Source organism: Eulemur rufifrons, chromosome 7 (assembly GCF_041146395.1).
Source record: "Eulemur rufifrons isolate Redbay chromosome 7, OSU_ERuf_1, whole genome shotgun sequence".
Classification (NCBI taxonomy): Eukaryota; Metazoa; Chordata; class Mammalia; order Primates; family Lemuridae; genus Eulemur; species Eulemur rufifrons.
In genome coordinates this window covers 149,702,667-149,730,442 of record NC_090989.1, presented here as the reverse complement: position 1 = coordinate 149,730,442, position 27,776 = coordinate 149,702,667, and the positions used below count along the sequence as shown (strand labels likewise).

Below are 27,776 nucleotides of genomic sequence, written 5' to 3'. Positions count from 1 at the left end.
TGCCACCAACACGAGGCCAATCAGGGTAAGGTGACTTATCACAAAGTACCAAAGATTGCCTGTGACTTTGTGAGTTCAGAGTGATCCCCGATAACATCAAGTTTGTAATGCATTGCAGAGGTCTCAGAAGATTAGGGGAAGCTCTGGGATTTACCATATCCGCCCTATTGTCAGATATCATCTCCCCCACTGTGGGGACCAGCCAACCAAAAGTGATTCATCAGTCAGTTACCCCAGTGTGAGGTGGGCCAGTTTGTAACTTTCTGACTCCCAATCTTTGATTTGGAGGCTGCTGTATGAGCATGAGATGTGAGCATGTACACACTGTGTGCTGGTGCTTATTAGCCCACACCTGTGGGCATCTCTCTACTCCAGTAGTGCGTTTTGATTAAAGCAGCAAATCAGGAGACTGAATTGAATTGATGACAACTGCTCCCAGTGGAAGATTCTAACACATTGTAGGATGTTTGCCAAGTCTGCCCAAATCATGGATTGTGCTTGTTTACTGGCTTCTACCCAAGGTTAATTTTGAGGAGCATTTTTGGAAAATGTCCTGCTGATGTTCCCTAATTCTGTACCAAGGTTAGTGGCTCTCAGTGAAAAGGAAGTGTTACAGCAAAGTCACAGAGTGTCAGGGACGGAGGAGTCTTTCTTACCATCTGGCCCAGTGGTTCTCAATCCTGGTTGCTCCTTAGAATCACTTGGGGAGATTTAAAAAACCAGGGATGCCCCAGCCCCACCCCCACCCCCACCCCAACCAGTGGAATCATTAGCTCTAGGGGTGGAATTTCTAGAGTGGTACAAGTGTATTTTTTCAAAGTTGCTCAGGAACTTCCAGGATGTGGTGCCAGGCTCCTCATTGCAGAAGCCTCCTTCCCGGAGGAGGAGGAGGAATGTGCTCATAGCTGGTTTGCAGCACAGTCAGAGATCCTCTGATTCCCAATATGTAGTTAACCAGTGGACATGGACCTGCATCCTGACCTGCCGAGCCTTGATGGCCCAGGCGTATGCCTGAGTTCTAGACCTCATGCTTCAGTTGTTGCTGCGATTTCCCTAAAACACATGCCTGAGAGCTTATGGTTTGTACATCAATCAGTATTTACCTTTGTAGAGAAAAATTGGGAAAGACTTTGAGATGGATCAGAAAGCCTAGTGAGTGTCCTCAGTGGAAATCTAGGAGTTGTATGGTTATCTGATTCTCTGGTCTCTGGGCCTTTCCTTGTCTTTGAACCATGTTACACTCTGTTATTTGTAGAATATTGATGGTAACATACATGATTCTTGTCATAGCAGTACAAACTGTGGCCGGTGGAGATGCAGTTGATTGTTGCCCTGTGGAGCAGTTTTGCATCTATTGAGCAAATTTATTTCAGCATTCCTGAAGGCCTATATATGTAAGGGTCTTTGCATTTTCCCAGTTGTAACATCTTATTGGTTTCCTCGTTAATTGAAATCTTTGACATGTGCTTGTGTTTTATCTGTATGAGAGCTGTGATCAGACCCTCTTTTAAAATTTATCTTTGACTTTGACTCCTGTAACTGTTTCTCAATATTTGCTCTATTTTCCACAAAAAAGAAAGTAAATATTAAGTAGAGGCTGTTTTTCACTTCAAGCAATTACCATTTGAATTAGGGAGGCTGTTTTGGGGAGGGGGGAACCTATCCATGAATGTCTCAGTCTCTTTGGGCTACTATAACAAAGTACCATAGAATGGGTGGCTTATAAAGAGAAATTTATTTCTCGTAGTTCTGCAGGCTGGAAGTTCAAGATCAGGGTGCCGGCAGATTTGGTGTCTGGTGAGGGCCAGTTCATAGACAGCTGTCTTCTCTCTGTGTCCTTACAAGGGAGACGGGAGCTCTCCGGAGTCTCTTTTATAAAGGCACTAATCCCATTCATGAGGGCTCTGCTGTCCTGACCTAATCACCTCCCAAAGGCCTCACCTCCTAATACCGTCACCTTGGAGATTAGGATTTCAGCATGTGAGTTTTAGGGGGACATAAACATTCAGTCCATTGTAGATGAGTCAGTTGGTTCCACCTGCATCTGTTTGAATAGCTGTCTGTTCCTTAATGGGGTGAGTTTATCTTGCTTCAAATTGTGACAAGCGTAGACACTTAAGGAAGAGCTGGTTTGGGTTTTTGCTTGGTCTGGCATTTCAGGCCTTTGTGGTCTGGTCCCTGTCGAACCACTTCCTACTTCCTATCACAGTCAGATTTCTGTTTTCCACTTCCATGCCTCTGATCACACTAGAATCCTGGAATCTCCTCTCCCCACATACTTGATACATTTAAATTCTATCCAGCCTAAGACCCACTCAAATACCTCCTTTTCCAGGAACCCTTCCCTGTTCCCCTAGCAGGAAGGAAACTTTTTTCCTGAATTTGGCATACTCTGCTCTCTTTCTCTTGTTGGTGTTATCACGCAGACTGTGAACCACACTCCCTGTGGCTCGGGTGCCAGCACACCAGGCCCTAGAACAGAGTTGCTGAAGGAATGAGGACTGGTACTCAATGAAAAAGAGCACAGTGGCATCGCACACACTTTTATGTGAATGTCCTGCTTCTCTCCAGTTGTAGGGAGCAATTGGAGTGTTGGAGACCCAGGCGTGTGCCTGAGCAACTTCAGCTGGACGCTAGAAGTAATTTGCTTTTTGTTTGGTTAACTTATTGCTGCCCTTTAACTCGGCTTTCAGCAGGAGGAGGAGGTACCGAGTGCTCTGTGTTCTGGCTCTGCAGGTCCTCGAGTGTGTCTCTGTGAGCCTCAGCGCCATGGAGACAGCACAGCTGGGGGCCAGGCTCATTCAGTCCCTCCCCCGCTCTTGGAAGAGAAAATGGGGGCAGAGAAGGGAAGAGAATTTCTCAAGTTCTACAGCCTGGCGATGGAGCTGGTGCCAGAATCCAGGGCTCCAGAATGTAGGTTCACCTTATCCCTCCCTGTTTTTCTGATTTCCCCTCCTCTGATTTGTTTCCACGTAGCCAAGCAAAAAGAAGGGTGTTTTCTTTGTTCTTTATCGTATTTTGATTGTTGATAGAGGAGCCTGGTGAGTGTATGTCTGAGTATATATGTATATGCGTGTTTTCTTATTTTTCCATTTTATGAAAATACTCTAGCTTAAAACACCATATATATGGCATTTAAAGCTAGATTTTATGTATACATGGTATATGTATTAATATATATCTGTAGGTATACACATACTTCTTGGATTTCACTTCTTGGATACTGCATTAAAATGTAATGGTGGGATGCTGTCAGGCTCACAGGCACTTACAAGGCAAGCCAAGAAACAACAAGCCACTTTTAGGTTCAGGCAGTTTGTTACTTACATAGACAACAAACAGAATAACAAGCCAAAGGTGCCAGCTTCCTGGTCCTTGTCCCACATACCAAAGAGATCGACACTGAAACAAAAGGGGCCAATGACTGCATTGCAAGTCGTGGAGTCCGAGAAGCAATTCTAGACTGCTGCTAAGTGGTTTCAGAGTCCACAGCTCTCTTCGGAGGGCAGACAGAAAGCCACATACCTCATTAGCGATGAGACGTTGTCCCGGTGACAGGCTCCCGGGGGAGATGGGGACGTAAATGGGAGATGGCCTCACATCCTCTTCTGTTCAGGAAGGCTACAAGCTGACCCACCAAGACTCAGACAAACCTTTGCCTACGTGCAAGTTCTTTAAGGCACCAGGCAGGGTCCCCTACACGGATATGCACGCTTCCCCACCTGCTGACAAGAAGCAGCGATGTTTACTTCATTTTCAGCTGCGAGAACAACCTGACAACCATAAAGAAAATTTTACAGACAGAAACCTGTTATGTTAGCATTGTAACACATTTGTTAGAGTCATGATCGTAGCATATAAACAATGTTGTATCCTTTTGGATTTAACGTTATGTCACAGATTCACAATAATTTTAACATATACGTGGCAATCAATTGAGTTGTGTCACAGTTTTATGGCGTTCAGCTCGTTTTGGGTTTAGAGTTAGCACAGGCAGCCCTAACAAACGTCTTTGTAGGTACATCTCTTTTGCCTCTGCTGAATTGTTTCCTTGGTGTTCATTCCCAGAAGTAAGCATTCAGGGTGCAGTGTGTGGGCGTTTGTGTGGTTTGTTAACGTTCCCTTCTTTCTTGACATGTTTCTTGGGCTGTGAGTGTTTGGTTGCCGTGGAGATGTGTGCTGTGGGTCTCCTGTCCCCCCGCCCCCCGCCCCCCGCAGTCTCCGCCCGCCCGAGGTGACTGTGCCCCCAACTGGATGCTCCCAGGAAGCTGCTGGCACACCCTGGAGTGGGAGGAAAGGCCAGTGGAGAGGGCAGGAGTGGCCTGTGCCGGCGTCGGCACACACTTGTGCGTGTCAAGTGGTCTGAGGAGAGGCCGGCACCTCCCGGTGGCTGGAGAGAGGTGGAATGAGAAGGAAGGAACAGTGTGCTGACTGGTGGGGTCAAGTGGAGTTTTCCTTGGCACTTTCTGGAATAGACTAGGAGGGAGCAAGTAGGCAGGCCCTCGAGTCCCCACTTCAGGCAGCAGCAGGTCTGAACAGTAAGATATTGTTCACTTTGTAAAGACTAAACACATTCCATCCTCCAGTCCAGGTGACACTTGTTTGCCACGTCAGTGTCATGGTTTCTGTTAGTTTTTCGACTATATGAGTTGGGAAGTGATGGAGACTAGATAGGAGATGCCACATGCTCTCCTCCCCAGGAGCCCGTGGAACTTGAGGGGTGGGCTTTGGGGGGGGGGGGCAGCCAGTCTCGAGGCTGATGGAAATTACGCCCAGTGCAGGCCTGAGCTCAGAGGAAGGTCGCAGAGGGCCAGACTGGGTCCGCTCGGGGCGCGATGTGCAAGTCAAGGCCGGAATTAATTGCCGTGTGACACCCCGGGTGGGGGCTGCACAGTGACCTGGCAGCCATTCCTTAGTGCATATGTACCATTGCTCCTCTCGCCTTCCAAACACCAAGCGCCGCCCATGCCTGTTAAAGACTGTGAAGAGTTCTGTAGTGAATTCTCACTCACTGAGACCCAGTTGGGGGAAAGTCGCATCTAGAACACTCACAAAATGCCGTTTTGTTACTTGAGGTAAATAAGTCAATTAGAACTAAACCTAGCATTGTGGAACAGAGGTTCTTCCTGAATAACTAAGTGCTTGGGGATTGACCTGCCAGGAAGTTGACATCTGAACTACTGGAGGGTTCTTTTCAGCTATTTTGTTTTTCTTACAAAGTCTAAATACTCCTTCCGAAATTCGTTTTCAGTTGATTTGTAAATGACCTCCTCCACCCAGCCTCTGAGAATGCTCACGTTCTGAATTAGTCCAGCCTGAACTAGGAGGTCTTACTGTCACGCGTGCCTGCTTCCCTGAAGCTGTCACCGTGAACATTTATAGGCGATTTCTAGGGGAGCCTCCTAGCATTCTGTGGGTCTGACACCACATAACCTTCCATCTGCACAGCCCGATACATCCTTGTGTAATATCAACCCAGTGAGTTTGGCATTAATATACCTCAGTTTACAGGTGCATAGGTAGAGGCTTGGAGAGTTTGGGGTTGGTTATGTCTCTGTTACGTGGTGTGGTCGGCACTTGAACCCAAGACCATGGGGATCCACAGCCGTTGCTCTTAGCCACTGTGTTAAATTACCTTTGCTTAGGGAGACTGTTTGCCAAAGACAGGAACCTCTGGGCGTGGGATCCTGCTTGGACTTTTTGGGTTCAGCTGCTGCCTCCGGGTTGTGTGACAGCAAATATGGGGTTGGGGGCTACCCACAGGAGAGTGGCCTGGGACAGGGAATGGGGAGACAGAACTCAGTAGCGGGGTACACCCAGAGGAGAGGCATGGACCAAGGGCTTTGATTGGAGGTTTGTTCCCCAAGGCTCTGATCCCTGCATTCCCGAGCCGCTGAGTTGTCCCAGTATTTCGTCTCGCATTCGGTGTTTATGTGTGAGTCGAGTGAGTCAGCCGGATCTAAGGAAAAAGCCGAAGACCAAGAATGTGAGAAAGGAAGAGTAGGCAGATACTAAAGGAAATCAGTGGGCGAGGGGGAGCTCAGGAAACAACTAAAATAGACTGGAGCTGGGTGAAGGGCCACAGGTCGGAAGAGAGCAGAGGGCCACTCTTACTTGGTGTGTCATCAAAGCGTCTCGTGTCTGTCTCTGCCAAACCCAGTTCTGCCGGTGCACTGGGATTGAGACCAGACTTGGCTTCCCAGGTCAAACATTGTTGGTCCAATCAAAGGCCATGAAGTCCCTGACGGTGGGAGAGCATCAGAGTCCTCGTTCTATCCCATGAGTAGAGCCTGGGGTGGGGTGCGGTTGCAACACATTGTAGAGGGTAACTTTGGTGTAACCTACACGCTTATATGGCCACGTCTGCATTCCCAGCACCTTTGCGCACACACCTTTTCCCCCTCGGTAATCCCTGACCCAGGGTGATGCCTGGTGGTGCCCAGGGTGTCCCGTCTCCGCAACTCTAAGAGGAGAATGAAGAGTGCTGATACACCGGGCGCCACACTCCAGTTAGCGTGACGCTGTTGCACCTGCTGCCTCGTCTCGGAGCAGAACGCCGGTTTGGAGCTGAGCGCTCTGCCAGCCTCGTGGGCACTCCTCAGGTCTCCTCGGCGCTTGCGCCTTGCCGGGAGCATCCCTCCCTCCATCTGTCTCACACGTGGATTTCTGCCTCGCTCTGGCCCTTCTGCTTCCTTCTCTCCTTTTCCTCCCCTCTTTCCTGCCTTCTCTTGTCTCCTTTCACGGACAGTTTTGTTCGCACTCAGTTTCCCGTCTGTGCCTGGAATGCCCGTTGTCATGAGCCGCTGTTTGCGGAGCATTTGTTTGCTCTGTTTTCTCATGCCCCTCGCTTGCCCCCCACCCGTACTCATTTTACAAAAGAGGACGTGGGGTCTCGGCACTCGCATAGCCAGTGTGTGGGGAAATGGGGTTCACATTCAGGTGCGGGTGACCCACAGCACGTGTGCTTGCCACCGCTTCCACGGTTTTCACCCTTTGTGCGTCAGTCACAGTCAGACTCCTGCCTCCCCCTGCGGAAATCCCGATTCCCAAGATCTGCTCACCATGATGGGCATCCTGGGGTTCGGCGCGGTCTGCTGGGAGCCTGTCCGTGGCCTTGCACTTGGCCCCACTGCCGACTCCTTTCAGCCTTGTTTGGACTTCAGCCCTCAGGCCTCTCTCCTGCACTCTAGACCCGCACCGTCCAATTCAGCAGCCACTGCCACCGAATCGCACCCGAATGTAGCTGGTGTGGCTGAGGAACTGCATTTTTAATTTTGTTTTAATGAAAGTTTAAATAGCTATATGTGGCTAGTGGCTACTATATTGGACAGTGCATGTAAAGTCTCTAGTTCCTAAATCTTTTTGACCAGAGTTCACTTATTGGTAAGAAATTATCAGTGAAGCTTTTATTTTTTATATTTTATACGTCACAAAGTCAGTATAGTCAGATTGCAAAAAATACACATGGGAGAAGAAAATTACCTAAAACTCAATGCCAAAAGAAAACAAACAAGCCCAGTCAGGGTGTCTTACGTCTGTAATCCTTGCACTCTGGGAGGCCAAGGCAGGAGGATTGCTTGAGGTCAGGAGTTCGAGACCAGCCTGAGCAAGAGTGAGAGCCCCCCGCCCCTCAACCCAAAATAGAAAAACTTAGGCTGTGGTGGCTCCACGTAGTCCCAGCTACTCGAGAGACTGGGGCAGGAGGATTGCTGGAGCCCAGGAGTCTGAGGTTGCTGTGAGCTATGATGACACCACTGCACTCTACCCAGGACAACAGAGCAAGACTCCTTCTTAAACAAAAAAATGTGCTGTACCCACACAGGTATTGTTTTTGCCTGGTCGGCATCATGGTGTATGTTTGTTTTATGTCCTGCTTTTCCATTTAGAGCTGTGTCGCATGTGTTGTCGCTCATTGCTCCATAGTCTTCATAACCGTCTGCTGCATAAGATCCTGTTGACTGGATGACTCAAAACCAACATGACCTTCCTGGCAGTTACAGTTTAATGGGAGAGAGAACTCTTACCATGGGAGCTGCCGCATTCTCTGCAGGGGTACTAAGGCTTGTGTGGCTCCTGTGGCCAGGTTTTCAAGGACCAGATGCTCTTCCAGGGCACTGACCAGGCTGCGAGTCTAGCAAATCCAACGCCAGGCCAGCAGGTGCAGGCCCTGACCACAGGGAAGGGCCGTGGTGACAGCCATGCCTCTGCACACTACCAGTGTCCCTGCAGTGGTCACCATTGGTGGCACTGGCTGCCGGCAGGGCCCCAGAAGCCCTGCTTTGGGCAGGCCCTCTCTGTCTTTTGTGTGGGTCTGCTGTTATCCCCTACCTGGTCTGTGGTCCTGTGTGCTTCCCTGCTACCTGTCCTTCCATCCACACTGGTCTCCAGCACAGCCTTGAGGAGCCCACTCCCCAGCTCAGACTCGCTTCAGCATCATAGTCCAGTTCCTTCGCTTGAAGTTTAACACGTTCCTTAGACTAGTTCTGACTCCTTTCCTGTCTTCTTTCTTCCCGAAACGCCTGGCCACACTGAACATCACATGCCCTTTCCTACCCCTGTGCCTGGCCTCCCCCACCCTTTGTCACCACCTGGGTAAATAGCACCCCCCACCCCCCGCCATCAGTCAGTGACCTCCACCGTGGCCCCTGTGATCTTGGGTCCCACATATACCTTATGTGCCTTCTTATGGTGTTTTAAATTATGATTAGATTGAAATTGTTTGCAGGGATCGCTGTCTCCTCCTAGATGGTCAGTTTCAGGAGAATAGGGACAGTGTTTAACTCATCATGATTTACTCTTCTGCCACCCTTTAGCACCTTAAGTATAATTCTGGGTATAGAATATATGTTGGAATAAATAAAGGTGGAACTTACCCATCAGCTCCCATTCTCTTCCCCCAGCCCTAAGCAACCACTAATTTCTGTTCTGTCTCTATAGATTCGCTTGTTGTGGACATTTCATATAAATGGAATCATATAATATGTGATCTTTTGTGTCTGTCTTCTTTCACTTGGCATATGTTCTAGGTTCATCCATGTTGTAGCATGTGTCAGTACTTCCTTTTCATGGCTGAATATTCCATTGTATTGATATACTGCATTTTGTTCATCCATTCAGCAGTTGATGGACACTTATTTTCACTTCTTGGCTATCATAAATAATGCTGCTATGAACATTCTTATACAAGTTTTTATGTGAACACATCTTTTCAGTTCTCTGGGTAGATGTCGTAAGTGAAATTGCTGGGTCATGTGGTAACTCTATGTTTAACTTTTTGAGGACCTGTTTTTCAAAGAATCTGTACATTTTATATTCCTTCCAACAGTGTAGGAGGGTTCCAGTATCTCTACATCCTTGCGAATACTTGTGCTTATCCAACTCTTTGATTCTAGCTATTATATTGGGTGTGAAGTTGAATCTCGATATGGTTTTTTTTTTTTTTTTTTTTTTTTGAGACAGAGTCTCACTCTGTTGCCCAGGCTAGAGTGAGTGCCGTGGCGTCAGCCTAGCTCACAGCAACCTCAAACTCCTGGGCTCAAGTGATCCTCCTGTCTCAGCCTCCCGAGTAGCTGGGACTACAAGCATGCGCCACCATGCCCGGCTAATTTTTTCTATATATATTTTTAGCTGTCCATATAATTTCTTTCTATTTTTTAGTAGAGATGGGGTCTCGCTCTTGCTCAGGCTGGTCTTGAACTCCTGAGCTCAAACGATCCGCCCACCTCGGCCTCCCAGAGAGCTAGGATTACAGGCGTGAGCCACCGCGCCCGGCCTCGATATGGTTTTGATTTGCATTTTCCTGATGACTAATGATGTTGAGCATCTATTCATAGGATTATTGGCCATTTGTATGTCTTATTTGGGAAAATGTCTTTTTAATCCTTTCCCCATTTTTAATTGGATTATTTATCTTTTTATCATTGAGTTTTAATAGTTCTTTATATATTTAGCACATAAGTCCCATATCAGATGTATGATTTGCAAATATTTTCCCTCATTCTGTGGACTGTCATTTCACTTCCTTGATGGTATTATCTACAACACAAAAGTTTTAAACTTTGAGGCAGTATAATTTATCTACTTTTTTCTTTTGTTGCTTGTGTTTTGGGTGCCTTAGGTAAGAAAACATTGCCTAACCCAAGGCCATGAAGATTCAAGCCCATGTTTTCTTCTAAGAGTTTTGAAGAGATTTAACTAATAAAAAAATCTTATTTGTTCATGCAGTTACCATTTCTGGTCCTCTTCATTGTTTTGTTTAGATTCAGTTTTCATCTGGTACCATTTTCCTTCTGCTTGAAGAACTTTCTTTAACTTTTTTTTCAATGCTGCTCTAGTGACAAATTCTTTCAACTTTTGTATGAATTCATCTTTATTTCACGTTGGTTTTAAAAGGTTTTCTGCTGGGTACAGAATTCTAGGTCAGTAGTTTTTTTCTCTGAGTTCTTTAAAGATGTTTTACTGTTTTCTTGCTGGTTTTATTTTCAGTGAGAAATTTGATGTTATCTTTATCTCTGTTTCTCTATATGTGATATGTCTTTTTTTCTCTGGCAGCTTTTAAGATTTTCTCTTTATCATTGATTTTGAGAAGTTTGATTATGATGCCCCTTGGTGTACTTTTCATGTTTCTTGTGCTCGGGGGTTTGTTGAACTTCTTGGATCTGTGGGTTTGTAGTCTTCATCTAATCTAGAATGTTTTGGGCCATTATTTCTTAACATTTTATGGCCACCCCAAGCTTCCCACTTCAGAGACTCTGATTACCCCTATCTTAGGCATCTTGAAGTTGTCCTACAGCTCATTTTGCTCTTTTCATTATTTTTAAGATTATTCTCCTCTTGTTTCATTTTGAACATTTTCTATTGCTGTGTCTTTGAATTCACTAATCTTTTGTCCTGCAGTGTATAATCTGCCATTAATTCCATCCAATGTGTTTTTCATCTCAGACATTTTAGTTTCCATCTCTAGCAGTTCAATTTGGGCCTTTTTAATACCTTCCACGTTGCTCTTTGACTTTTTAGACATATGGAATACAGTAACAATAACTTTTAATGTCCTTCTCTGCTAATTTTAGTATCTGTCAGATCTGGGCTGATTTCCATGGATGGATTATTCTCTTCACTATGGGTTGTGTTTTCCTGCCTCTTTGCATGTCTATTAATCTTGGACTGGATGCCAGACATTGTAAGTTTTACCTTATGGAGTCCGGGATATTTTGTATTCTTTAAATCTTCTGTGCTTTGTTCTGGCATACAGTTAAATTATTTGGAAACAGCAATTCTTTTCAGTCTTGCTTTTATGATTTGTTAGATGAGTTCAAAACAGAGCTCAGTCTAGGGCCTCTCCAATTCCTCACTCTCAAGGCTGGTGGGAAAAGGCACTGTTTCCAGCCCTTGCGAACACCAGACACTGTTCTCGCTAATCTTTCAGATGTTTGTCCCCTGATTTTGGTTAGTTTCCTTACAGGCATGAGCTGATCAGCACAATGCCGAACATAAAAAGGAGACCCTTTGCACATCTCTGGGTTTTCTATCTGTGCACTGTTCTCTTTTCTGATGCAGACGATAAAGGCCTGGAATAGTGGGAATGTAAAACAAAAACAGAATAGATCTATAGAACTGTAAAACAAAACAAAAAAAAGGGAGTGGCAAATGAAAAGAGAATTGGAGTGTGTGGCAGTGCTACTCATAGCGTGGCCCTCAGACTGGGGCTGTCCCCCACAGAGATGAGCACAGAAGTTGAGAATGTTTGGAAACTTTTATAACAGTTTGACAGAGTGACTTTGTGTCAATTGAATTGAATAATAACTACAGTTGGGGCTTGGATTTTTATGTTTCATTGTTCTATATTATGATACTTTACAAGAGAATACATCTGGCAATTAAAAACAACCCCCAAACCCAGCCTTTACCGCAGATAAACTGAGAAGGAAGTAGCGGTGAGGAAGATTTGAACAAAGGGGGAGATGGTGGTGGATGTTATTCTTAGCTCCCGTAGGTTTCATTTGAGGAAACGGAAGGTCATGAGGGGATCCGGACTACAGAGACGCATGCCATACCTGGTCTGAGCCTGCTCCGTGCCGGGTTCCCCACGGTGGGCCCAGCTTTATCCTCCCAGGACCACCACCTACCGAGGAAGGTAGGTGACAGCCAAGTGCTCGCTTCTGGGAAGTGGTGAGGGCAAGGCTGGCCCCCACGCCTGAGTGCTTTTCCACTTCCCTGCTTTCCGCCTGGTTCCTTGGCTTCCTGAGGCTGGGTGAGCCTGCGAAATACAAGTTGGATCTCTGTTTCGTTTGAGCAGAGCCTGTTTGGTTGCTTTATTATTAATAGCAGTACCTTTTATGAGTTAACCTGTTCTGGAAAGAGCTGTTTGAAGAAATAGATCAGGTAGAATTTTGTGCAGTGATGCAAATGTTCTTTCTATAGCTGCCCTAGTCACGAGTGGCTACTGAGTACTTGAGATATACTTGTTCAAGTACTGGAACTTAATTTTTAATGTTATTTTAATTAATTTAAATTTGCATATAAATAGCCACATGCGACAGGTCACCTCTTTGGACTGCACAGGTAGAAGTTACTAACTGGGACAGTACAATAAAAACAATCCAAATGATCACTAATTTTGACTTTCTTTTCTCAGGCATTCTCTTTGTTGGGAAACCTTGCATTTTTATTTTTCAGGGAGGTATTTTGGAACTGAAATTTGTGGTGGAGTTTTACAGCTAAGAACCAATTGCTTTTCCAGAATAGTTTATAACTCATTTTTATTTTAGAGGGTAGAATGGTGAATTTTATTGCAAGTTTAGCTTTGTCAGGTTAAATGGCTGGCCTCTGTGTGACATCCTCAACTGCTGTTTCCTTTGTTAAACTACGCTGGCATTATCAGATACATTTTTCTCTTTTCAACCGAAGGTGCCCTGAAGACAAATATAAAATATTCATTCACTGCATTTAAGGGACGTATCTTTTTGGAGTGGATCCTCTAGAGCCTGCACATTTATCAGTCAATATTTTATAAACTACGGTTGTTATAGGAAAGAGCAACTTTACTATATTCCAAAACTGTAAAAACTATTTATTTAATGTGTGTTTAGTGTGACTATCACCAGCTATTTCCTGGTGAGGGGAATTCCTCTGCTGGAAGCAGGAGGATTCTGAAACTAGAATCTTAAAGATGGAACACTGACACTCCCACCCCAACATTTTTATGTTTGATGCTAATTATCCAGGGGTGGCCCAGATTTTAGTGCTTTTGACCAAGATGGATTGCATCAAATGGCAATGCTGGGTCAGAGACAAGCCTGAGGCATAGTCTAACTGAGTGGTTCTCAAAAATGTGGTCCCTGGATTAGCACCATTAGCATCACTTGGGAGCTTACTAGAAATGCAGATTCTCAGGCCCCTTCCCAGACCTACTAAATCAGAAACTCTGGGGATGAGGCCCAGAAATCTGTGTTTTAACAAAACCACCAGGTGGTTCTGAAGCATGCCAAGGTTGGAGAACCACTGGCCTGACTTTTTGGAGTTTTCCCCGTAGCCATTCCATTTTGTCCTCTGTCTGTGTTAGGTCCATCACAGCCACAGCCGGCTCCTTGCTGTCACACCTCTAAGTATGTGCTGCCATTACAGTGAGTGCGGACAGTGAAATTTGTCCCCATTCAAGGGGGTAGAGTGAGGTTTGACTGGCAATGCCAATAAATCCATCTTCTTCCCCGCAACAGCCAAATGTTTATATTTGAAACCTATTTGGAAATTCCTGTGTTGACACCCTAATCCCAGTGTGATGGTATTTGGAGGTGGCGTCTGTGAGAGGTGATCAGGTTATGAGGGTGGAGCTCGCATGAATGGGATCAGTGCTCTTATAAGAAAAGGCCAGGTTCTCTTTCCGCCATGTGAGGACACAGCAAGAACACAGCCATCCGTAAGCCAGGAAGAGGGTCCTCGCCAAGAACCTGACCCTTCTGCCACCCTGATTGTGGACTTCTAACTTCCAGAACTGTGAGAAATAAATGTTTATTGCTTAAGCCACCCAATTTATGGTTATTTTTTTCTAGCAGCCCAAACTGACTAAGACATTCCTCCTAGCCTGAGAGAGATTCCTTTTGGAACAGACAATAAGTGAGATAGTGGAAAGTGTGGACTTTGTACCAAAAAGACTTGGGTTTGAATCCTAACTCTTCTACTTACTATTAGCTGCATAGATAAGTTTGACTGACCTCTTTAGCTTTTGTTTCTCTATTGGCAAAATGAAGATTCAGTAAAATGTCACTATAATGTGGTAAGTGAGGTTGAACTGCCTAAAGTACAGGGCACACTACTGCAAGACCAGTGAAACGACCCAGGGCAGCCCCCAGGGCTGGCCAGCTTGGATCTGGTTGTGCCATCCTAATCTGTCCTGGTCCTGGTTCTGGCTGTGCTTTGGTGCCACCTAGTGGTGGGTGAGTGCTCTAGCCTAAATGTCAATGAGGACTGTTCTGGATCCTGCACTTGATTGAACTTTCTGGGCAAGAGCAGTGATTCCAGGAATTTCCGTGTTATTTGATGTCTGTTTCATTGGCCAGATCTGGAGTAGTTCAGCCTGGAGAATACCTTCTCTCTGCCTCCTGCTTCTCAAGACCAGGTTGCTTCCTGTTTTCTGCCTGGCCTCACCCTCCCTCCGTGTCCCCCTTTCTCCCAGGAAGACATGAATTTAGTCTGTCACCACGAGGAAGATGGGAGCCAGTCACAAACCAAGTTATGTCCAAATGTGTGTCATCACAAGGAACTTTTACAGAATTGTCCGTGATACTTAAGTGAGATATGATGTAGATAAAGGGCCCAGTACATAGAAAGTGCTTTAAATAATGAAAATTCCCTAGTCCATTCCCTGACAGGAAGAGAGAAACTGGATTCTACATATAGGTGTGTGTTCCACAAGCTTTAAATTACTGCGCAATGGAACAAGCATAGACTTCGGAGTAAGACAGGCCTGGGTTCCCATCCTGCCCACTTACCACCTTGGTGAGCCTCTCTGAGCCTTGATTTCCTCATGTTATCAAAATGAAGATGATACTGTTTAGCTCAGGAGTATCATGTTTTTAACAAAGAGGAAAGGAAACCCAGAAAGTTAGGAGTGATCCTGGGGTGTGATGTCTTCTGGTTCCCAAGAACAATCAGTTCCTGCATCCTTGCACTGCTCCATAATATAGATACATGATGTGTTTTATTTCTGCCTAACTCTTTGGCAAACCCTTCTGATGTTTGCTGAAACCTAAAGTAGGTGATGAGCAGGAAATGACTTTGTGGATGTCTCTGTAAAAGGCATGTGGCATTACAGGGACAGAAAGGAGGCTAATGCTGTAAGAACATGGGAGGCAAGGTTAGAAAGCATTTTCAAAAATATATGAAAGCTCTAAACATAGTACCTGACCATAGAAGATAATTAACAGATGTTGGTTTTTTTCTCCCACTCTGACAAAATGCAAACAAATAAATTTGAATGTGGTGTCATTTCTAAACTCAGGTGGTCTTTCAAAACTGAAGTGGAAACTGAAGTTTGAGTCCTTCAGAGCAGACTAAGCACCACCCATTTGGGTCTCTGGAAAAGTCCTTAATTTATTTTATTTTGGAATAAAGGAAAATCAGATGTAGCATCTAAGCCCCTCTCCTGGCCTCTGGTGTCTGGACAGGGGACTTCTCACTTGTGCAGGCTGGGCTGGCAGTAAGAGGATTGGTCTAGCCAGCTGCACAGTTTTTAAAACAACGATCAAAGTAATACTTGCTCATTGTTAAATGTTTGGGGAAGTGTGGGAAAGTGTAAAGTAGCAAATCACCCCCTCCATGCAGATGCCATGTACGTCCACTCAGAAGCACTGTCGCTCATGGGCAGGTTTCCTTTCCAGTCTTTTCTCTTTGAATGTCTTCTTTACATAGTTGAGATACATAATTTTTAAATCTTGCTTTCTTACTTTTCACATTATAAGGGTTTTCTCTTAAAATTAAAAGCATTCATTATAATAGAAATGATTCTGAAAAATTTAATATAAAAATATATGAAGGAAAAAAGTAAACTTTCTCTCTAGTACCATCTATCACTGTACCTAATCTAGAAAGAAAATTTTAAATATTGAAGTATGTAAAATAGAAAGTGAAATTTCCCTGTTATATTCCTACCAGTGCTAACCACTATTCATTTTTTCCTTTTTGCGTATCAGTTGTGTGTATGTGTGTGTAAATTACTGAAATGGAATTGTAGTATAAATACACTGCCTAGGCTGGGATGGTGGCTCATACCTCTAATCCTACCACTTTGGGAGGCTGAGGCGGTCGGATCGCTTGAGGCCAGGAGTTTGAGATTAGCCTGTGCAACAGCGAGACCTCGTCTCTACAAAAAATAAATTAGTGCGGCATGGTGGTGTGTACCTGTAGTCCCAGCTACTCGGGAGGCTGAGGCAGGAAGATGATTTGAGCCCAGGAGTTGGAAGTTGTAGTGAGCTACGATGATGCCACTGTACTCCAGACTGGGCAACAGAGTGAGACCTTGTCTCAGTTAAAAAAACAAACAAACACAAAAAAACCACTGTCTAGCTTGCTTTTTTCACTTACCAGTATATTCTGAGTATCCTTTTGTAGTATAAGCATTTTCCAATATCACTAAAACACTAAATGGCATTTTGAATGGATACATAGCATTTTCATCATTTAGAAGTACTGTTATATGTCATCATTCCTCTAAGACTGCCAATTTGGATCTAAGTAAATACTTACATTTTTTTATTCTTTCCCAAAACCTAAGTCCCAGATAACCCCATTGAGTCAGAGATAAGCATTTTAAAGTTTTCCCTCCAGGGCCAGTTTATCATGTTACTCTGTCATCGGTAGCTTATGGAAATAGGCAGTGACAGCAATCACAAACACTTAAACATCTGTTGATTTCATAGGTAAAAAAGCTCTTAATTTGTTTCTTAGAATACTAGAAGGTTCAGTGCCTTTAGTTGTTTAAATGATCTCCCTCTCTAATTTTTAGAATAGAGGTAATCGTTCCTCTGTTAAAAAAAAAAAAAAATTGGTTTTCAGCTCAAGATTCCTTGGCACTGCCTAGAGCCAGTTCCTGGGACTAGAGCCGGTGTTCTCTGCGCGTGCGTGGAAGCCCCACCTGTCTCCAGGCTGTCTCGTGCCGGTTCCCGGCGCCGCCTGCCTCCCTCTAGTGGCCGCAGCAGCAGCTGCAGCCCGCGTCCTTTCCGCCCATCAGAAATGGGTTTAACCCGCAGGCAGTCCAGGAAGGGAAGCTGCGAACCAGTGGAGCTGCCCCACGGGGCTGGACTTGGACTTTACCTGTGATTAGACTGTGTGAATTGTTTTGCTTTCTGGTTGAGCAGCTCCTCTTAGGTGGGCTATTTGTGTCCTTGTCACCTTGCTCCTGGGGAGGGATTTGAGGGAGGTGTCAGCTCTCACTCAGGGAGGTGTCTAATGGGGGCAAAATGTGGAAAGGAGACTCCAGTAAGTTCTCATTTTCTTTTCTAAGACTTTAAGTCTTCAGAGTCCTTTTATAGAGGGGGAAGATTAAGTAAAATAATTAAAATTACTTTCCATTGGCTGTCGAGGGGGTTCTGTTGGTGAGCCCTGAAATCATTGAGCTGTAGACAATCATTTCTGTTACCCTCATTCAGCAGAGTCAGGAAATACTTGTGAAGGCTCAGGGATGGGGACCTTCTTGAAGAGAGGGTGACAGTGACTTTGCGGGAAGGACAAGAGAGAAGCTTTGGAGAGCTAAAGAGGGGGGCCTTTTCATATGCTCCATTGTCCTTTCACTCCATTAGAATTTGTTTCAGTTTATAAAAAATGTATAGTCATTGCAAGAAAAAATATAATTAAAAGTCACCTATTTCCTACTCTCAAAGATGACTATTAAAATTTGGTATACATCCTATGTGTATGAACGTATGTATAATTTTGCAGTCATACATATGTATATCCATAACTGTAACATACACACGCATGTGTGTATACCCTCTTTAAAAGTCTTTCAAATCTTTTCCCACATAATTTAATCTTTTTTTGAAAACACAGTCTTTTTATGGCTACATAGTATTTCAATACATATATATGCCATCATTTATTTAATAAGAATTAGACATCGATTGACGCTCACTTTTGTCAAGCTATTACAGACAATGCTGAGATGAGAATCCTTTAAACAATCTAACTTGGATGATTCCCCTAGGATAAATTCCTGAAGTAGAATTTTTGGGAAAAAGGAGGAAAAAAGAATTCTGTACTTTCTAAGTTCTGTTGACAATTAATACCAAATTTCTTTTCTACAAACTTGTTCCAGTTTCTATTGTCCCCCACGGCGTGTGAGCAAGTGTGTCTGTCTGTGTCATTACTGACGCGGGGGTTATTCTCACCCCCCTTTGCCAGTCTAACAGGCGAAGCATAGTGTGTTATTTTTGACTTGCAGTCTTATTTAAATCATGAGGAAAGCTCATGATGTTCTTTTATAGTTGCTAATCATTCATACTCCTTTTGTGGTTTGTCTTTTCCCCTTCTTTCCCCATGTTTTATATAGGGCTGTTAATTGAGTTATTTGCATATTGGAATTAAGTCCTTTTCTGTCACATAGTGCAGATGTTTGCTCTAGTTTTTCTTTGTGTTTCACCTAAAGTGGGGTGTGTGTGTGTGCACATGTGTATTTTTAAAACTACAGGAAATAACCCTTATTTAGCCACCACTCAGAGTGCACAGACATTTTTAGACTGTAATTTTGGTTATTTTTTATAAAGGAAATGAAATATTGTAGATGAGTTGGAACCATCTTGGTTCCTCTCCCAACCTGATCCCTCCCTTCCTGAGGGCAGCTGCTGCTGTGAATTGAGTCTGGCTCCTTCCACTCCCCATTTTCCTACTGCACCACACATACAACTGCCAGCAAAACATAGTGCTACTTTGTGTGTGTGCACTTGAACTTACACGTTATACGGTTGTATTGATGTCTGCCTTATTTGCACACCAGTGTGTTCAATTCAGTCAATAATGATACGTATCTAGTCCTTTCATTTCGGCTGCTGTCTAGTGTCACAGTCATTGAATATAACTCTAGTTTCCTCCTCACTTTATTTATCAATTCTTCTATCCTGGTGAACACTGAAGATGCTTCTAGTTTTTCCGTAAACGGTGTTGCCGTGAGCATCCATACGTGTGCCTCCTTGTGCATGTTTGGAAGAACTTCTCGAGGGGCAGCCTTAGCACTAGGTTGTGGGTTATGTGGATTTTCAGCTCTATTGGCTCTTGACAAATTGTCCCCAAGTGGCCATTGCTGTCAACACTCCCACCAGTGTGAAATGTTTCCTATTGTCTCGCACCTTCCAAGGCATGGTATTATCAGACTTAGTAATTTTTGCCAATCTCTGGGAGTGAGGAGATAGATAATACAATAATTTGTATTATCCTGATTGTTGGTGAGATGGAACATCTTTATATTATAGATATCAGGTTATTAATAATAACCTGGTTATTGCCCAAGGTTTAACAGGTTTTCTCCTCTATGTACTTTCTCTTCCTATCCTTTGCTCATTTTTCCTATTGGGTTGGGTTACTTATCTTGTTAATTCATTTGCGTTCTTCATGTGTTTCACGTACTAATACCATTTTATGTGTACTGTAGCCATCTTCTGGTCCATGGCTTGCCCTTCCTTTTTTCTTCAACTTGGCATTTACTGCACTCTCTAGACCACTGCCAAACCCTCCTAGTGTGAAGCTGACTTGAAATTAGTTACGTCCTTAAGGAATGTAGCATGTGTGCAGAGTAGTAAAAGTTCTGTGGGGACTGGCAGGAGGGCTGGGGAAACACTGAGACAACACTAGATCTGGCAGCAACAAACACCCCCACAAAGAAGGGTCTGAGCAGACCTGGAGAAGGGCGGGGCCTTCCAGATAAGTCAGGTAGAGTCGAGTCTACTCCATTCCTTCCTAGCCTCGGGCGTCCGCGCCTGTAGCTACGGCCCGGCCCCCCACCCCCCCCCACCCCGACTCACTCCTCTGCCTCCCTGCTGAGGAGCAGTTTGGCTTTTCAACACTTTTGGTTTTTTATTGTACAGAAGTTTAGATTTTTAATGTCCCGTTGATCAATCTTTATAAGATGTGCTTTTGATATCTTACCTCAGAAATCATTTTTAAACAAAACATAATATAAAAATTTAAAAGGCCTGTGATTTCTTCCACTGGTTTTTGTTTTACACATTTAGGTCTTTCATCCATCTGGAGGTTTTTGCTCTTGTAGTTTTATAGTTAATTTTTTTTTTTTCTGGCTTGTCCTCTGTATTGACGCTTTCGAGGTCCTCTCTGAACTCAGGCAAGCCTCCATCGATGGCTTCCTCTCCTTCCAGTGGTGCCGCTGTGCCCGCTCTTGGCGACGGGAGGTGAGGGCAGTCGGTGTTTGCCTGGTGGATTTCTCTGCATCTCGGGCACTGTTGATGTTTGTGACGTTGGCGATTTTGCTTTCGTGCTGCGGACCCTGGCCCCACGGGGCTTGGTTTCACTCAGTGCTGAGAACTCGTTCGGTCTCTGAAACTCCCGTGGAGTCTGCCGGGTGTGTGTTGAGCCTGGAAATATCATCAGTCCGTGAGTCCAGCTTGCCTCAGCGTGCAGCCCCGTTGTGTTTTTATATAAGAGACGAAAGGGATTCTTAAAATGGGTTTTTCTTGTCAATAACTTAGCCTTGTAGGAACTAAAGTTACATCTAAGGCGTCAGGTGCTTTGAATTTCTGCCACTCCTGCCACACTTATTAATAGATTGAGAGAAAACAAAAAACATCATCCTTCCAACGATGTGTGTTTTCTGTAGTTCAGGCGAAAGAAAGATATGAAAATAATAGTTCACCAGTTTCTAGGGCTCTCCTGGTCGTCTGTCACAGGCACACCCCGGGAACACGTCCCAACTGCCCGAGAGAAACAGCAGGGGACTGTTGCCGGCACCCCCCGCCCCACTCCCGGGTGGCTCTCTGCCGTCCTGCCCCCAGATGCTTTGCTGGCTGCCTTCTCAGCAGAGAGGAGGTTCTAGAAGGTGGGCGTAGGATGATTTCCAAGTCAGCCCTTGGGTTTTCCTGCCAAACAGCACCTGCCAGGGCACCTTCCTCCTGGCCCCAGCCTGCGCATCGCCGAGGGCCACGGCATCTTTTAGTAACTGGAAAGTTACTGACGGTTGGCACTTTTTGTGTGCTTATTTCCACTTAAAGATTTTACTTTTCTTTTGCTCTTCTTTCACTGCATATTGACATTTTTCTTTTTACACTGCCTTTGTGTTTTTTCTTTAGGCCGGAAGCTGAGAGGAAAAGCCTTTTACTTTGTCAACGGCAAAGTGTTCTGTGAGGAAGACTTCCTGGTGAGTCCTTCTCCCCTCGCCTGTCTTGGCCAGAGTCGGGCAGGAGGCTGGCGAGGCCCGGCCAGCGCGGGGGGCCCTGACTTTCCTTCTGCCGATGCGTGGGGTGGCCCGAGTTCCTAAGGCAGATGACCAGTTGCACAGCTTTGCGCTTTGAAGGGGCCGTAAGGTCCCTCGGCCTGTCCTCTCATCACTCTCCCAGTTCTGTCTCCTCCCCATCTCTCAGACCCCTGGACTAGGACCTGGGCTCTTTCTCCTCATCCTGACTGCTCGCCCTGGGCATCCAGCCTCTCCTGTGGATCGAAAGCTCATCCATGTGCCAGTGACTCCCAGGTCTGAGCTCCGGCCCTGCTGCACCTCTGAGGCCAGCTGCTGGCTTCTCACTGCCCGCTGGACAGGTCCCCTGAGCTGTCTCTTGGCCTCTCACGTACTGCTTGTCTGAAGCAGAACACATCCCCTTGCCTTTGGTCCTGACCTCTGAGAACTGTGTCCTTGGTTTGTCCTTGACCCCACCTCCTCCCCGTCTCTCCCAGAATGCAGCCAGGCATTGAGCCTTGTGCCGCCATGTCCTCCAGGGGTCTGCCTTTGTTCTCCCCTTTGCGTAGCTCAGCCGGGCTAGCCTAACAGCCTCCCACACGCCTAAGCCAGGAGGCCTTTTATGGCATAAACCTGGCTGCTCAGTCCCAGCGTCTGCGAGGTACAGAGCACCTCGGAAGCGACCTGAGGTCTGGACCCTGACTGCCCTCCAGCCGCCTGCGCAGTCTCACACCTTGTGCCGTTTCCCTGCTTGCAGTCAAGCCTCGCTCCCTTTCTTTGCCCAGATCTCTTGACAGCCTTCCTGTCCCTCCTGCTCCCATAGTGGAGTACCCCCCTCTCTGCTGCCACCATGCCCGGGCTCGCCCTGGCAGGGCCGGTAGCTCGGAGCATCGTGTCTGCAGACAGTCACTGACTGTGAGCTCTGGGGGGAAAGAACATGCTTCTGCACCTGCACAAGCACAGAGTGGCTGCCAGGTAAACGCTGGCTGAACTGGCCTTGTCCTCTCAGGGCTGAGGAACGTGAGGCACAGAGCTGGGTCCAGGGCCAGCGTCTCTGTGGACACATAAGCCCTCTTCTCTCCTCCTTCCCTTGGGGAAAGCTCACTTTGGTTTTCACTGAAAGAGTTGATTCGTTTTGACTCTTGTTGGCTAGTAATAGACCAGCAAACCCAAGCTGACTAAAGCAGAAAGGGAATTATTCCAGCAAAGCCTCAGGAGTCACTTTCTGTCCAGGTTCTGGCCCTGCTGTTGTCAGTGTTAGCTTCAGCCTCAGATGCCGTGTGACGTCCCCATGTTGGCAGCACTCCAGAGCCTACGTTCCTGGTTTTCAAGTCTGACGGGCAAGAGTGCCAGTCCCTCCTTCAGAAGCCTCCCCAGCTGTCTTCTGGAGTTTCATGGGTCTTACTGGGCCACCTGCCCACCCCTGCACAAAATCGTTGGTGCTGTAGGAATGCGAGGCTCTGGCTGGCCAGGTTGGGTCAGCGTCCCGCCCTGGACCCCGGCACGGAGTCAGCCCCCAGGAATCATGGGAACCACAAGGCTCGGCTGTGGGGGCCAGATCCCAAATGAAAATAAAGAACTGTGACCCCAGAATGGTGCTAGGTCCAGAAATCACACCATATTTTATAAAGTTGCAGAAAAGTTCCCTTTTTTCCATCTTCCTTTTGTTATTTCCCCTCATTGAGTTGTGTTTGTAATACCTAATCTTCTAGTAGCTTCTAGTATATAGTATCTAGTATGTTTTCTGAAGAGAGTTCCTTATTTCTTTCAAGACTCTAGGGGTGTATGTATGTGTTTAGGTAAGGTAAAGTAGATATTAAGTTTCTTTGATGATAACTATAAAAGGCATTAGCTTTTTAACCAGAAGCAGATTTGAATTTGAATTTGAACTCTATCTTTAGCCCTTATTGGCTGTGTCACCTTGAAAAGGTCACTTAACCTCTCTGAGCTTCCCTTTGTTTCCATTTGAGAAATTGAGATAATATAGCATATACCTTGCAGAATTGTTTTAAGGATTAGAGCAGGGGTCTTAAACTTGAGTGTGCATCAGAATCCCCTGAAAGGCGCGTGAAAACATGCATTGCCAGGCCCCACCATTTGAGTTTCCAATTCAGCAGGTTTGGAGTGGAACCTAAGAATTTGGATTTCTTACAAGTTTCTAGGTGTTGCTAGGGAACTCCTCTTTGAGAACCACTGAGATAGGGTTAAAGCTTCTCTGTGTACAGTCTCTTACCTAGAGGCTGGCATGTAGTGGGTGCCTGACATCTCATTGTGAGGGTGGGTGGTAGGAATATATGTAATGGTTTCTGTGGCAGAGGATATTCCATGACTCGGCACACAGCAGTCTTGTACTTGGGGAAATGACAGATTCCTGCACAAAAGTGACACATCTTTTTGAGAAATTTCTGGTGGGGAAGTGGCTGATTCATCTGCCCAGCCTGGGTTTAACTTCTGTTTCTCTTTCCTTTGCAGTATTCTGGTTTCCAGCAGTCCGCTGACAGGTGTTTTCTTTGTGGACATCTGATTATGGACATGGTGAGTAAGGTCAACCAAACAAGATAACAGCACCTTGGGGAGAAGGAGAAAAAGAAAATAATACTTGAGAATGGTGTTTCCTGTCTCAATTTGTGGGTTACAGCTGGTTTTATTAAAAGAAGTCCCTATGCAATGCAGCTTGCTTTCTCCAACAGAACCCACATTGTTGGCTTTTATTGGCGTTAGCATCTTTAACCATACAGACTATGTAAGATCGTGTTTCTGATAATGCTTTTTCCTCCTCTGGGCTGTTTGGATCACACTGTCCTCCCTCTGATTTCTCTGTGGTCCTTGTGGCATCCCAGGTGAGATACCAAATGCAGCCTGTTTTTACTGCAGAAATCTCGGCTACCTTGGAGTCAGATGTAGAATGTCGGATGAACACAGTTGTTCCCCCTCTCCCCATGTTCTGCCCAGCTCAAGCCATTCCTAAGATGAGTTTTTGTCATTTAGTTCTGAGACAGCAGAACAAGCACCAAGTTTGATAAATTCCGTTCCTTGCTCAGCCACTGGCTCTCAGAGGTTATCTTGGGCCTCAGCATATATAATTTTTCAAGAGGCAGGGTCTTGCTATGTTGCCCAGGCTGTTCTCAAGCTCTTGAGCTCAAGTAACCCTTTCACCTCAGCCTTTTGAGTAGCTCGGTAGCCTTGGTATCTTTATTTATTCAGTGGGAACAGTTTTTCCCTGTAGGGTTAGGTTGTGAGGTTGATGAATACAGAGATCAAATTGCTCCCCATTGGAAACAAGCCTAAGAATTTCTTTAATATGCTGCTCAGAGGAAATGATTATGTAGCATACTTTTAGTTGCTCATTAATTTCATTCTAGAGGAGAGAATTACTAATCATTGCTATTTTTTCTTTTACCTCTTTATTGAGAAATAACTCATAGAGTAAGATATATAAACGTTAAGTATATAGCTGAATGGACTTTTACATGTGCATATACCCCTGTAACCACCACCCAGATCAAGATGTAGAATGTTTCTTGAGCCACAGAAAGTTCCTTCTTGCCTCCTCCCAGTCAACCACTATTCCACCTTCTATTGCCACATACTTGTTTTGCTGGTCTGGAATTTCATATAAATGGAATCGTGTGGTACAGACTCTTTTGGATCTGCCTTTTCTTATATATATGTTTTTCGGATTTATCCATGTTGTTGCCTATATTGGTAGTTCATTTATTTTGCTAAATAGAATTCCATTGCAGGGATATAGAACAGTTTATCTCTCCATTCTCCTGTTGATGGGGATTTGGGTGGTTTCCAGCTTTTGGCTATTTATGCATGACACTGCTGTGAACACTCTTGTGCTTGTCTTTGGACATAAACACTCATTTCTGCTGGTTATGTGCGAACATTTGTAAAACACAGTGACCCAGAGCCCTCCCTATTCATGAAAAGAACCTGCTGTCATCCTGGCTTTGATAGACCACAGCAGAGCTTAGTCCTGTGAGAGCTGAGTTCTCATTAGTAGCCATGGCCTCCTTGGGGAACATGGCCCTCCACCCATTCCCTCATGGGGAGGTAGGCAGAAGCCACGCACCCTTACCCCTACCTTCCCCAAGGGCCTGCCAAACTCTGTTGGGCTCCATTTCTTTGGAAGAATTTGTCCTTGTTTTTAGTGTCTTTTTGACAAACTCACTGCATATGAGGTCAACATTGTCCAAATTTATGAGTATGATTATACCACATTCTTAGTTCTGGTTGTCCTAGGACTTTTTTGGGCCTCAGGGTATGCCATTTATTACTGCATGACAAACCACCCCAAAACTTAGTGATTTAAAACAACAGGATTTATCATCATACTGTGGATCAGGAATTAGGTCAGGGATCAGCAGGGCGATTATTCTGCTCTGTGTGGCATTGACACTGGGGTCACTTACTCAGTTTTGTTCAGCTGGTGGCATAGTTGAACTGGAACATCCAAGATGCCCTCTGACCCTTCTGGCTTTTCTGTGGCTTCTAATCATTTGGTAGTTCAGACTTCTTTACAGCGAGAGAGAGGAAGCAGAAGCTGCCAGTCTTTTTAAGTCTTTGAGTCAGAAATCTCAGAACATCACTTCTTTCTCTTTCTGTTGCTCAAAGGAGTCACAAGGCCAGTCCTGATTCAAGGGGAGGGGAAATATTCTCCATCTCTTCAATGTGAAGGGTCAGCTTATGCATATGAGAAGAGAAGGAGTTGATTTTTAGAGACAATCTCTACCATGTGGGATAATGTGAAGTTGAACCTGCAGTCTTGCAGGTTTTCTCTAGGACTGAGAAAATTTAGTGTATGTCTATCTGGTAGTGGAACCCAGTTTTAAAGACAGAATCCTTAACTGCTGCCAGGAATTTTAATGATGTACAGAGCGATTCCTTCAGATACCATTCTTGTTTCTGCAGCAGAACTCCAACTAAGTCTTTGTGTAAATTGTATCTCCCTTTATTAATATATTCTGGGATTGCAGATTGGAACCAGGCATATAAAAACTATAAAAAAATTATTACAGCTAGTGAGAATGCAGCAAAATGGCATCTTTTTTCAACCTTACCTTAGGAACATTGAGAGTTAAATTAATTTGAGGATCTCATTCTGCCAAGATAGCATTAGTCTGGGGGGGAATACGTTCCAAGGTCCAAATTGCCAAATGGACTTTGGAAGCCCAGCTGACTGTCCTTCCTATTTTGGCAGCTTACTGTGGATCGAGAGAGGCCTCAAAGGTTAGGGAAACCCATGAGGGAATGAGGAAGTTTGAAAGCTGAGCTTTCAAAGGAAAGCTGGAATGGCACAGTGCCCTCGTCTTGCCTCCCTGGTCAGGGAGTGTGTGGTGTGGAGTTACTGCCTGAGGCTTCCCGTGGAAAAAGCTGGAACACAGCAAATCTTTCTCACAGTGTACTGGCAAGGCTTTCCTGAATTCCAGGTCGCCTTCCTTCAGCCCGTGTGGAGGCTGTCTGTGTGGCCCCGACTGCCCGATGCTGAGAACTGTTCTGTACATTCTCCGCAGACAGGTGTTATGGTGCCAACTTGCTTGTGTTGATTCTGTAGTTCAGTTGTTTGTGCTAAGTTTGACAGCACAGGTAATTGCAGAAATATATCTCCTATTGAGTCAGCAAAAATGCTTTCAACTGTAAATTATAGAAAAATCCAGACTAATTTTAGCTTAAATCAATGATTCATAAACTATAGCATGCATTTGAATCGCCTTATTAAAACACCAACTGCTAGGCCTTCCTCACAAAATTTCTGATTCAGGAAGTCTGGGATGGGGTTCAAGAATGTGCATTTTTAACAACTCCCCGGGTGATACTAATGCCATAGGTCCAGGGACCACATTTTGAGAACCACTGACTTAACAGGAACAGTATTTTATCGCATGTAACAAGGTTTGGAGGTAGGCAGTTAATGCGGTCACTCACTGACGTCACCAAGGACGTTCTTTCTGTCCCTTCTCTTTCCTACCCTCCTTGTCTTTACGCAGTCCTGGTTTCAGGATGGCTCTAGCGGACCCAAGTGTCACAACCAGATCAACTGACACTGAGAGGAAGAAGGTTTGTGGAGCTTTCCTTCATTGTGTCTAAAAACAAGAGGCTTTGCTTGTTAGACTTGGATCTGAGATAACTGGGTTGAGTTAGGGCCTCTAGATTATCAGGCTCAAGTCAAAGCTGTATAAAGGGGCATCCATTTTGCAGAGGTTAAGAGGTTTCTTCGAGCTCCGCCACTTTCATGTGGCATTTCTGTTGATGTTTCCATGCACTTGCTGCTTCCCAAATCTGGGGTGGAGCCTTTTGTGGCTCTGCTTTGCATCATTTCCAGCGTTTCCACAGTGGGTTTTGGCTCTGGGATTGTCCCAGCCCTACCCTAGCATCTCTTCCTGCT

General features: G+C 45.2%; 1 protein-coding gene across 1 annotated transcript in view; it reads left to right on the top strand.

Annotated features, from left to right (window-relative positions):
* The window catches only part of LIMD1 (LIM domain containing 1), a 67,815-nt gene that overhangs the window by 36,690 nt on the left and 3,349 nt on the right, over positions 1-27,776 (top strand). Inside the window, exons 3-4 of the mRNA XM_069475590.1 lie at positions 21,285-21,352; positions 23,858-23,920. Coding sequence (XP_069331691.1) covers positions 21,285-21,352; positions 23,858-23,920 — 131 coding nt within the window. The remainder of the gene's footprint in view (positions 1-21,284; positions 21,353-23,857; positions 23,921-27,776) is intronic.